At 48.6% G+C, this 12,185-nt stretch overlaps 1 protein-coding gene across 1 annotated transcript in view; it reads right to left on the reverse strand.

The window, feature by feature from the left end:
* The window catches only part of LOC147712037 (VPS10 domain-containing receptor SorCS1-like), a 2,945,658-nt gene that overhangs the window by 270,235 nt on the left and 2,663,238 nt on the right, over window positions 1–12,185 (reverse strand). The window contains exon 23 of the mRNA XM_086922756.1: window positions 6,680–6,792. Within this exon, the coding sequence (XP_086778882.1) occupies window positions 6,680–6,792 (113 nt within the window). The remainder of the gene's footprint in view (window positions 1–6,679; window positions 6,793–12,185) is intronic.

The following is a 12,185-nucleotide window of genomic DNA, read 5'->3' on the forward strand; positions in this document are numbered from 1 at the left end:
GTTGCACTGCGCCAACTAGAGCCTCCCCCTTCCTACAGTACACCACAAAAAATTATGAATTAATTATCTGTCTTCCCAACACTGACAACGGAAGCAACAATTGACCTGCTGAGATCCATTAAATCAGGTTCCCCACTGGACCTATGCCCCCTAAAAATCTTCCATCTTCTACCAGAGATCTTTGCTTCCCATTTGACTCCTATTTTTAATCAAATGTTTTCCTCTGGTATATTTCCCACTAGCTGGAAGTTGGTATCTGTGCTCCCCCTTTTGAAGAAGCCAAATTTAGATGAGGCAGACCCCAACAACTATTGTCCAATCTCCAGATTACCGCTGACAGCAAAGATGGTGGAGAAAGCCATGAACAATACGCTATCAGAATATATCGAAAGGCATGGTTTTCTTGATGATACCCAGTTCGGATTTCGAAAACATCATAGCACCAACTGACTTTGGTCACATCATCTGAACTTATTAGGCAGACAGTTGACGCTGGGGGCAGTGCAGCACTTGTGCTGCTTCACCTCTTTGCCGCATTTGACACAGTGAACCATCAGAAACTCTTGGAGGTTCTGAGGGGGATCCGTGTCAAAGGTAATGCACTCATCCTACTTGAATCCTTCCTATCTGGTAGGGAACAATTTGTGGCCTTAGATGACTTTAAATCACCTAATTTCACCCTACCATGCAGTGTGCCACAGGGATCTTCTTTGAGCCCGACCCTTATTAATATTTATGTTGTACCACTGGCGAGAATGATCAGGTCCCTAGGTTTCTTGGCTATATCCTATGCCGATGATACGCAGATCATTGTCTCAGTGTCTGGATCCCCCTCTGAATCTATGACACAGTTTCATACCTGTCTTCGTCAGTTTTGGACTGGATGGCCGCCAACTGCTTAAAACTTAATTCTAGTAAGACGGAGGTCTTACTTTTCGGTGCTCATACCAACTTCTGGTCCCTTGATCTTTGGCACGTGGAGCTTGGGCCATTACCAATGCCAGTGGTTAAGGTAAAGAACTTGGAAGTCACCTTTGATTTGAATATCATGTCAACCAGGTTACCTCTCTCTCTTTCTAAACATTAAAGATCTTGAGAAGGATCCTCCCATTTATCCCAGCTGAGCTGCGTAAATTGGTGGTTTCAGCACTTGTCCTATCAAGAGCCGCGTACTGTAATGGGCTTTTTATCAACCTTCGGAAAAAGTGTTTGTCTAAATTGCAGGTAGTGCAGAATGCGGCGGCTCGGCTCCTGCTGAACATCCCAAGACACAAATCTGTGTCGAAGTTGCTCAAGGACCTACACTCTCGGCATTGCTCATAAGGCACTACATATAGAAGGACCAAAGTTTTTAGAGAACTTGTCTAGATGGTTCTCCCCAAAGAGAGTGCTGTGGTCAGCAAATGCTTACCTTATGCAGCCAGCCAGGATCTATAAGATGAACTGGGGTGGGAGGAGTTTAGTTGTTAATACCATCAAAGAATGGAACTCTCTCTCGTTATATCTCAGAAAAATTACTCATCATCTGGAATTTAGGAAACAGCTTACGACCTGGTTATTTCAGTAGTAAGTATAGGTGAGCACAGCACTCTTTGTCCGCTAGTGCCAAGACACCTGAGGGTATTTGTGCGCTGTAAAAATTTCATTAACATTAACATTAACTTCTCAAAATACACATCATGCTAGAGCCTTCCACTTGCTCTGGTAAACCCAGAATCCTTAAGTTATTGTTTCTCAATCTACCTTCCTGGTCATCCACCAATCTCCAGAGGTAGTTGACCTCATCCTACAAAGCCCAGAGGTGTTTCTAAGAATCTGTGACCGTGGGCCTGAGGGTGGCCAGTGTTGATTCAGTATTGTCAGCCCACTCCTTCACTTTCTTATGAAATTCCCTCATGAGGGCCATATTAATCCTCAGGGCATCAATTTGCGGCTCTGGGGTGGACTTTATGTCTAGAACAGTGGTCAAGAGTTTATCAAACCTACATAAGTGCTCTGACTGTGTAGTCACCAAGGACGTATCTGCAGCACATATGCAGCCGTCAATCCTTCCATTGCCCCGAGCTCCAGGTGGCATAGCAGGGGCCTCATCTTTTGTCATGCATACCATGATAAGCAAGGCACGTGACAGGTCGTAATGCATGTGGCAGGGGCCAGGAGGGCCCAGAACAGGTTTCCTTGTAGGTACACAAGCAGTGAGGACTGGTAGTGCTGGGGCTAGAGGGGTGGAGGAGTCCACTATCCATCCCCCAGTGCCTTAGAGCAGCCCTCTCCGCAGGTCTCCTACTTATGAACCTCCCACCCTTCCAATGAGGTACTGGGATGTACAAGTATAGGGAAGGCAGAGGCTGGTGGGCAGTGTGGGCCATCACAGCATCTCACCTCAGTGAATTATCATTGCAGGCCAGGGGGAAAAGCGTTCTGGGTGCTACACACGGCTCCAGGAGTGTATTTAAGTCATTTGATATTAAGGTCAGGACAATACACAACAGATTGTGCCAATTCATGAGCCCCAGTGTCCTAAGGCCATCCGCCTACAATCCTGCAGGGGTGAGGGGTAAGACCTTTAAGTATAAATAGGTCCTCAACGGTTCCTCTGTTATTTTAAGGGAGAGTGGTGGATAGGCAGGCAGGGCTTCCTCACTCCCACAGCCCGTGGTCTGGCATTGGTGTAGGTGAGGTCAAGAGAGAAAACACAGTGTAGCTTTAGGTGTGGTACACCGATCACAGTGCACCCAGTGCAGAAGACCACCAGACCTTCATCTCCGCGGCCAATCAATCAAAGCATTTGTATAGCGCACTACTCACCCGGGGGGTCTCAAGACGCTAGGGGAGGGGGGGTCCGCTACTGCTCGAACAGCCAGGTCTTGAGCTGCTTCCTGAAGGCGAGGTGGTCCTGGGTCAGGCGGAGGTGGGTCGGGAGGGAGTTCCAGGTCTTAGCGGCGAGGTAGGAGAAGGACCTTCCCCCTGTGGTGGCTCTTCGGATGCGGGGGATGGCGGCAAGGGCGTGGCTGGTCGATCGAAGCGGGCGTTTGGGAGCATAGAAGTTGAGGCGGCTGTTAAGGTATCCTGGGCCTTGGTTGTGCAGGGCTTTGTGTGCGTGGGTGAGGAGACGGAAGGTGATTCGCTTGTTGACCGGGAGCCAGTGCAGGTCTCTCAGGTGTCCGGAGATGTGGCTGCGGCGGGGGATGTCCAGGATGAGTCGTGCTGAGGCGTTCTGAATCCACTGGAGTGTCTTCTGGAGTTTGGCGGTGGTTCCGGCGTAGAGGGAGTTGCCGTAGTCCAGTCGGCTGGTGACGAGTGCCTGGGTGACCGTCTTCCTGGTCTCGGTGGGGATCCACCGGAAGATCTTGCGTAGCATGCGTAGGGTATTGAAGCACGATGAGGAGACGGCGTTGATTTGTCTGGTCATGGAGAGGGAGGAGTCCAGGATGAAGCCCAGGTTGCATGCGTGGTCCGTTGGTTTGGGTGTGCTGCCTAGGGCAGGGGGCCAGGAGTCGTCCCAGGCGGAGGGTGAGGATCCCAAGATGAGGACTTCCGTCTTATCAGAGTTCAGTTTCAGGCGGCTGTTCTTCATCCATTCGGCTACCTCTTTCATCCCTTCGTGTAGGTTGGCTCTGGCGGTGGCGGGGTCGTTGGTGAGGGAGAGGATCAGCTGGGTGTCGTCGGCGTAGGAGATGATGTTGAGGTTGTGCTGGCGTGTGATGGCTGCGAGGGGACTCATGTAGACGTTGAAGAGGGTTGGGCTGAGCGAGGAGCCTTGAGGAACGCCGCAGATGACTTCCGTGGCTTCTGATCTGAACGGGGGGAGGCGGACTCTCTGTGTCCTTCCAGCGAGGAAGGAGATGATCCACTCCAGTGCCTTCTCCTGGATTCCGACGTTGCTGAGGCGCTGTATTAGGGTGCGGTGGCAGACGTGTCGAAGGCCGCGGAGAGGTCTAGGAGGATGCCGTTTCTCCGTTGTCGAGCAGGGCTCGGATGTCATTGGTTGCTGCGATCAGGGCGGTCTCGGTGCTGTGGTTGGCTCGGAAGCCAGACTGCGAGAGGTCGAGGGATCCGTTCATCTCGAGGAAGGCGGGCAGCTGTTTGTTGACGGTCTTCTCAATGACTTTTGCGGGAAATGGGAGCAGCGAGATGGGTCGGTAGTTCTTGAGGTCGGTGGGGTCGGCTGATGGCTTCTTCAATAGGGCGCTGAGTTCTGCGTGCTTCCAGCTCTCCGGGAAGGTAGCGGTGTTGATGATGTCCCGTAGGTGGGGTGCGATGATAACGTCAGCCTTGTTGAAGACGTGGTGGGGGCAGGGGTCGGTCGGAGATCCGGAGTGGATGGAGTTCATCGTGCGGATGGTGTCTTCGGTGCTGATCGTGGTCCAGGCGCGGAGGGTGGTGGTGGGGGGCGGTGGTTCGGTTGTGGCGTGCGTCGGTTGCGTGCTGAAGCTGTTGTGTATGTCCGCGATCTTGTTGTGGAAGTAGCAGGCGAGGGAGTTGCAGAGGTCTTGCGAAGAGGTGATGTCGTTGTTTCCGGCGTTGGGGTTGGAGAGCTCCTTAACGATGTTGAAGAGTTCCTTGCTGTTGTGTGCATTGTTGTCCAGTCGTTCCTTGAATGCCGTCTTCTTGGTGGTGCGAATCAGTTGGTGGTGTTTTCGGGTGGCGAGTTTGAGGGCAATCATGTTGTCCGGGATGGGGTCTCTGCGCCAGGCGTTCTCAAGGGCTCTGCAGTTCTTCTTGGAGCACTTGAGTTCGTCGGTGAACCAAGGGGCTTTCTTGCTGCCGGGTCTGCTAGGCGGGGTCCTCAGAGGAGCGAGGTCATCTGCGCAGTCGCTGATCCACTTCGTGAGGTTGGTGGCCACTTGGCTGGGGTTCGTTACGCTGGTGGGTGGGCTCTTGTTCAGGGAAGTTGCGAGCTATTCGGCTGTGATCTTGTTTCAGCTTCTGCGTGCCACCTGTTGCTGGTGGTGGTGGATCGTGGTCCTTCTGAAGCTGAAGTGGACGCAGCTGTGGTCCGTCCAGTGGAGTCCGGTGGCGTGGCTGAAGGCGATGTCCTTGCTGGATGGGAAGACAGGGTCGAGTGTGTGTCTGGTGTAGTGGGTGGGGGTGGTCACCAGTTGCTTGAGACCGAGGTTGGCGAGGTTGTCCAGCAGGGTGGTGGTGTTGCGGTCGTTGTTGTTCTCCAGGTGGAAGTTGAGGTCCCCGAGGAGGATGTAGTCAGCGGAGGGAAGGGCGTGCGGGGTGATGAAGTCGGCGATGTCCTCGCTGAATTGTGTGCGTGGTCCCGGGGGTCTGTAGACGAGGGTGCCTCTGAGGGTGGTCTTGGGGTCGATGTGGATCTGGAAGTGCAGGTGCTCAGCGACAGCAAGGGTGTCGTCGGTGTTGGTCGTGATGCGGATGGAGTTCCTGTGGATGATGGCGATGCCTCCTCCTGTCTGGTTGACGCGGTCCCTCCGGATGATCTTGAAGCTGTCCGGTCACCATGCAAAATGCCCTACTGGTGAGGGGTGCGTTGGTCTGCTCGCTCGTTGATCAGCCACCCTGCTCCTCTGGACATACCTCAGGATTGCACCAGGTGGGCTGCGGGCTGAACACCATGCTGCAGTCCTGCAGCGAGGATCTAACCTGAAAGTCTGTCCAGCGAGGATCAGAAGCCTGCAGAAATGCTGGTGCGGCGGGACGAGAGCTGATCCACTTCTTAAACACTGGAAGGTGAGGTATGTGTCTTCTGACCCATGATGGGCCCTGGTACATCTGGTTACGGATGTTACCACTGGTCTGGTGCTCCCTGGCTGACCTGATAAGTTGCAGGGTCATCCTAGTAACATTTCCCTGCCAGAAGAGGTTAGGTCGCAATGTTGGGTGTGTCTGTCAGGATCTCATGGAAGGCAAGTCAAACACGGGCATGTTTCCTCTGCCATGCTGGAAACCTCCTCCGACAGGAAACACCCCACAAAATGGTCCAGGATAACTATTCACAGGCCAAGGGTCGTGGAGCACTGTGTCTTGCGACTTGCACAGTAGCCATCTTGGCCAAGCCCCTGTAGCCATATTCTACTAGACCAAATTTTCATTGTTACCATCAATCACGATATGCGATTGAATACTTTCTTATAAAAGACAAAATATGAGCGGTCACTTTCAAAAACTTGTAACAATAAAGCTGTTTGCTGATTTGACTGCCCTTTAACACATTTGGCTGCGCTAGGAGTATCAGAGTGAGAGCAATATAGCAGTTAGTGGGTTTGTATTTACCAAGAGTTGATTACACATTTTCATTGTCTGACCTGTAATTAATTAGGCGTCAACTATACCTGACTACAGAAGGTAGCAGCAGCATTTCAATCTTTTTGGTCCAGAGTAACACATATCAGCCACTACAGACTATCAATTAACCATAAGGCAGGTTTCATATAAATCTGTAGTATACATGAAAAATCCTTGTAAACATTAGTTTACTCTACAGTCACCATGCTTGTTATAGTCTAATATTCTGCATACTTCAGCAAATCACCGACATTACTAACATTATCACAACTAAGCAAAAAACAGCCTTTCAAAATCTCACTCAAATGTAGCATAACGGAGAAGGCAATTTTCAAAGCACAGCACTGCTCTTCTTTTCTTTTAATACCAACAAACGACAAATCAAAGGGATTATAGATCAATATATGAAGAGTGATCAATAACTTACTTCCAAAAGCGCTTTCTTGATCACTTTGCTGATGTCTCTTCTCCACTCAGGGATGTCAGGATTATACTCATCCAGATTTGGAGAGAATGATAAATGAAGCGATTGAAATGTTTCTGGGGATAGAAAGGAAAAAGGGGAAAGTCTGTCAATGGAGTAGTGTGTAAAGAATAAAGTTAAGACAGAAGCTGTGCTGCTTTTGGATTGGTAGAACAGGGGTGTGTATGTTTAATTTGCCAAGTTTTTTTTATTTTGCCTGGATTTCAGGTCCCAGGCATTATCTACATTGCTAGTAGCTATGACTAAAATCAGCCATTACCATGTATTGCCTTTACCACGCTCCATTAACCAGGCATGTTAACTATACGCAAGGTAAGTATATGTGTGTTTAGTGTATATAGCTATAGATATATAGTTATACATGTATGTGTGTGTGTATATATATATATATATATATATATATATATATATATATATATATATATATATATATATATTTCAAAAGAGTTTCCGCTTTACCGGGGGCCCCAGACGCTGCAGGGCGAGCTCTCAAACAACAGGAACGGAGATCCTGAAAATAAGACACCAAGGAAAGGAGAGCCCACAGCTACGTGTTCGCATCAAACCCCGACACTTTATTGAGTCAGCATCACGTGGCAGTTGTATCAACCTCTTATAAACCTAACATGTTTCAGCGCCCCAGCGCCTTGATCACAGGTGAGTCGAATTGCATCCAAGTGGTCATGTGGTCGGAGATGAAAACCACAGTACCCACAATGCACCATATCATAGTGTCAAAATCAGGCATCTTTGGAGTGTCATTGTGAGAAATCCATGAAAAGCGTAGTGCTGTTTGCTGCCACATGGAACAAATAGTTGTTTGAAGTGAAACCACGAAGTCTGCACGAAGGAAGCAAAACCTCCTTCACTCCCTTTCTCATCTGCTAGACACAATGACAGGATAATCCTTATTAGCTTGTTGTTGCAGATGAGCGCGTCATGCCCCCAGTACCCACAATGCACTATGATATGGTGCATTGTGGGTACTGTGGTTGTTTGAGAGCTCGCCCTGCAGCGTCTGGGGCCCCCGGTAAAGCGGAAACTCTTTTGGAACTTTAAATTGAGGGGGCATGACGCGCTCATCTGCAACAACAAGCTAATAAGGATTATCCTGTCATTGTGTCTAGCAGATGAGAAAGGGAGTGAAGGAGGTTTTGCTTCCTTCGTGCAGACTTCGTGGTTTCACTTCAAACAACTATTTGTTCCATATGGCAGCAAACAGCACTACGCTTTTCATGGATTTCTCACAATGACACTCCAAAGATGCCTGATTTTGACACTATGATATGGTGCATTGTGGGTACTGTGGTTTTCATCTCCGACCACATGACCACTTGGATGCAATTCGACTCACCTGTGATCAAGGCGCTGGGGCGCTGAAACATGTTAGGTTTATAAGAGGTTGATACAACTGCCACGTGATGCTGACTCAATAAAGTGTCGGTTTGATGCGAACACGTAGCTGTGGGCTCTCCTTTCCTTGATATATATATATATATATATATATATATATATATATATATTTTCATACAAATTGCCTGTAGCATAAGAGGCACACAGCAGGTCTCTCCCATCCGGGCTGCAAAGTCTCAGCACGCTTCACCACACTGCATACAATGAGATGCCCGACGCGTTTCTGGGGGGCTCCCCCCCCTTCATCAGGGGCTGCTTCCAGTCAGCTCTCGATGTGGGTCACATGTTTTATGGGCGTTTTCCATCAAGCAAATCCCTAGACAATCATGTGTCTTCACCTAGATGGAATTATGGGATTTGTAGTCCGGTCACATCGAGAGGCTGGGTGCATGATGCTTCCAATTCATACCTTGAGTAGAACATTTCCACGCGGTGGCCTGACCGCGGAGAGAGCACCATCGCCTGTTGCTCTGTACTGGTGAGCAGCGGTATGAGCTCAAAGCATTCAAACTCTTTGACTGTGAAAGAGCGCAGGACTCGTCATTTTATTGCAGCGCGCTGAAGCACAGAAGCAGCCTACTCAAGGTATGAATTGGAAGCATCATGCACCCAGCCTCTCGATGTGACCGGACTACAAATCCCATAATTCCATCTAGGTGAAGACACATGATTGTCTAGGGATTTGCTTGATGGAAAACGCCCATAAAACATGTGACCCACATCGAGAGCTGACTGGAAGCAGCCCCTGATGAAGGGGGGGGAGCCCCCCAGAAACGCGTCGGGCATCTCATTGTATGCAGTGTGGTGAAGCGTGCTGAGACTTTGCAGCCCGGATGGGAGAGACCTGCTGTGTGCCTCTTATGCTACAGGCAATTTGTATGAACATTTCCACGCGGTGGCCTGACCGCGGAGAGAGCACCATCGCCTGTTGCTCTGTACTGGTGAGCAGCGGTATGAGCTCAAAGCATTCAAACTCTTTGACTGTGAAAGAGCGCAGGACTCGTCATTTTATTGCAGCGCGCTGAAGCACAGAAGCAGCCTACTCAAGGTATGAATTGGAAGCATCATGCACCCAGCCTCTCGATGTGACCGGACTACAAATCCCATAATTCCATCTAGGTGAAGACACATGATTGTCTAGGGATTTGCTTGATGGAAAACGCCCATAAAACATGTGACCCACATCGAGAGCTGACTGGAAGCAGCCCCTGATGAAGGGGGGGGAGCCCCCCAGAAACGCGTCGGGCATCTCATTGTATGCAGTGTGGTGAAGCGTGCTGAGACTTTGCAGCCCGGATGGGAGAGACCTGCTGTGTGCCTCTTATGCTACAGGCAATTTGTATGAACATTTCCACGCGGTGGCCTGACCGCGGAGAGAGCACCATCGCCTGTTGCTCTGTACTGGTGAGCAGCGGTATGAGCTCAAAGCATTCAAACTCTTTGACTGTGAAAGAGCGCAGGACTCGTCATTTTATTGCAGCGCGCTGAAGCACAGAAGCATCCTACTCAAGGTATGAATTGGAAGCATCATGCACCCAGCCTCTCGATGTGACCGGACTACAAATCCCATAATTCCATCTAGGTGAAGACACATGATTGTCTAGGGATTTGCTTGATGGAAAACGCCCATAAAACATGTGACCCACATCGAGAGCTGACTGGAAGCAGCCCCTGATGAAAGGGGGGGGAGCCCCCCAGAAACGCGTCGGGCATCTCATTGTATGCAGTGTGGTGAAGCGTGCTGAGACTTTGCAGCCCGGATGGGAGAGACCTGCTGTGTGCCTCTTATGCTACAGGCAATTTGTATGAACATTTCCACGCGGTGGCCTGACCGCGGAGAGAGCACCATCGCCTGTTGCTCTGTACTGGTGAGCAGCGGTATGAGCTCAAAGCATTCAAACTCTTTGACTGTGAAAGAGCGCAGGACTCGTCATTTTATTGCAGCGCGCTGAAGCACAGAAGCAGCCTACTCAAGGTATGAATTGGAAGCATCATGCACCCAGCCTCTCGATGTGACCGGACTACAAATCCCATAATTCCATCTAGGTGAAGACACATGATTGTCTAGGGATTTGCTTGATGGAAAACGCCCATAAAACATGTGACCCACATCGAGAGCTGACTGGAAGCAGCCCCTGATGAAGGGGGGGGAGCCCCCCAGAAACGCGTCGGGCATCTCATTGTATGCAGTGTGGTGAAGCGTGCTGAGACTTTGCAGCCCGGATGGGAGAGACCTGCTGTGTGCCTTTTATGCTACAGGCAATTTGTATGAACATATATATATATATATATATATAACAGCTCCTAGATTTCCACCAGTGGTCTCGGGGCACTCGTCGGCGGGTGCTGTGGCGTGCTGGTAGTCGCATTGAATATGCAAGCTCATTCATCAATTTTCTTTCTCGAAAAAAGATATAAGCACTCCAGGTAGGAAACAGGATTTTATTTTGCCAGCAACGGCGGTGAGAGAGACATACGCGTTTCAGACAGTGTCCTTCCTCAGTGTCTACAGTGTGTTGCGCACGGCTCTTTTTGTCTACGTCCTCTCTATGGTACATCATTTTAGCAGTTTCTTCAGACAGATGTTTGTTTATAAGACAGCATAAAAGGCAAACGATTCTGAGCTTCAGAGTGAGTAGATATCTTACCTAAACAGTAGACAGATTTATTTCCCTAGGTGCACAGTAAGTTCTTCCCCTAAATTTAATCCTGTGGTACTCTTAGTCTGTAGGTCTATGATATAGCGTCCCACAGGATTAAATTTAGGGGAAAAACTTACTGTGCACCTAGGGAAATAAATCTGTCTGAAGAAACTGCTAAAATGATGTACCTATGTAATCAGACGCTGTATACATTTTTATATTTTTTTATGTGATCACCAATGAATTCTTGTCTCGTGAGGACTAGGAGCTTATCTCCTTTTAGAATTGAATTATAATTGTCTCTCTCACTGCTAATTTTTGAGGACGATGTTTCACATCATCTGATTGAGATATATTCTGACACTGTATTTTTCGTAATAATAGATTGTGTGTAATACTTTTTTGCACCTTAAACATGCAATTGTGAGCTACATCAGGATTATGCTGATACACGGCTCGATCGTACTCCACCATCTGTATTTTGCACAGTGGTTATATTGGTTTTTGAGCGCTTATTTGGTGCTGATGCCAGTGATATGCCAATACACGACGAGATTTTTCTTTTCACTGGCAGTGGCAGCAGCCTTGCGTAAAATGCAATATTGCATGTGTTTAATCATTGACATTTTATGTATAATCATACTGTTTAAGAATGGCGGCCACACATCACCATCGCTCATATGTTGAATAGTAATGAGACTCTGTGTCCGTCCTCTCTCTTTACCATAGAGAGTACGTAGACAAAAAGAGCCGGGCGCAACACACTGTAGACACTGAGGAAGGACACTGTCTGAAACGCGTATGTCTCTCTCACCGCCGTTGCTTGCAAAATAAAATCCTGTTTCCTACCTGGTGTGCTTATATCTTTTTTCGAGAAAGGAAATTGATGAATGAGCTTGCATATTCAACGCGACTACCAGCGCGCCACAGCACCCGTCGACGAGTGCCCCGAGACCACTGGTGGAAATCTAGGAGCTGTAATATATATATTTCCAGGGTGATCTGTCAAGTGGGGGACAAGAACAAGGGGGTGCTTAAAAGCACGTTTTCCCCATGTTAATTCCCATAGGATCTTAGGGCTACAGCCAAAACTGCTAAATGGAATTACACTAAATTTGGATGGAAGATAGATGTTAGTTCAAAGAAAGTGCTGTTTCGTGTTTTAATATAAATTTGTTCAGTAGTTGCTGACAAATTAAATGTTTTGAGGCCATATGAGTAGAATGTTGGCCGGCACCAATTCAGTGCTTTTGAAAAAAAATGGCACTTGAACAGAAGAGGCATGTTTGCCCTAAACTACACTGGTCAGCATGTAAATAAACGTACAAGTGGACCATATGGAGGAATGCTGTGACAAGAACATTAAGGAGCACACTAGGCATGAGGCAATACAA

The sequence above is a fragment of the Lissotriton vulgaris genome, chromosome 5 (assembly GCF_964263255.1).
Source record: "Lissotriton vulgaris chromosome 5, aLisVul1.2, whole genome shotgun sequence".
NCBI lineage: Eukaryota > Metazoa > Chordata > Amphibia > Caudata > Salamandridae > Lissotriton > Lissotriton vulgaris.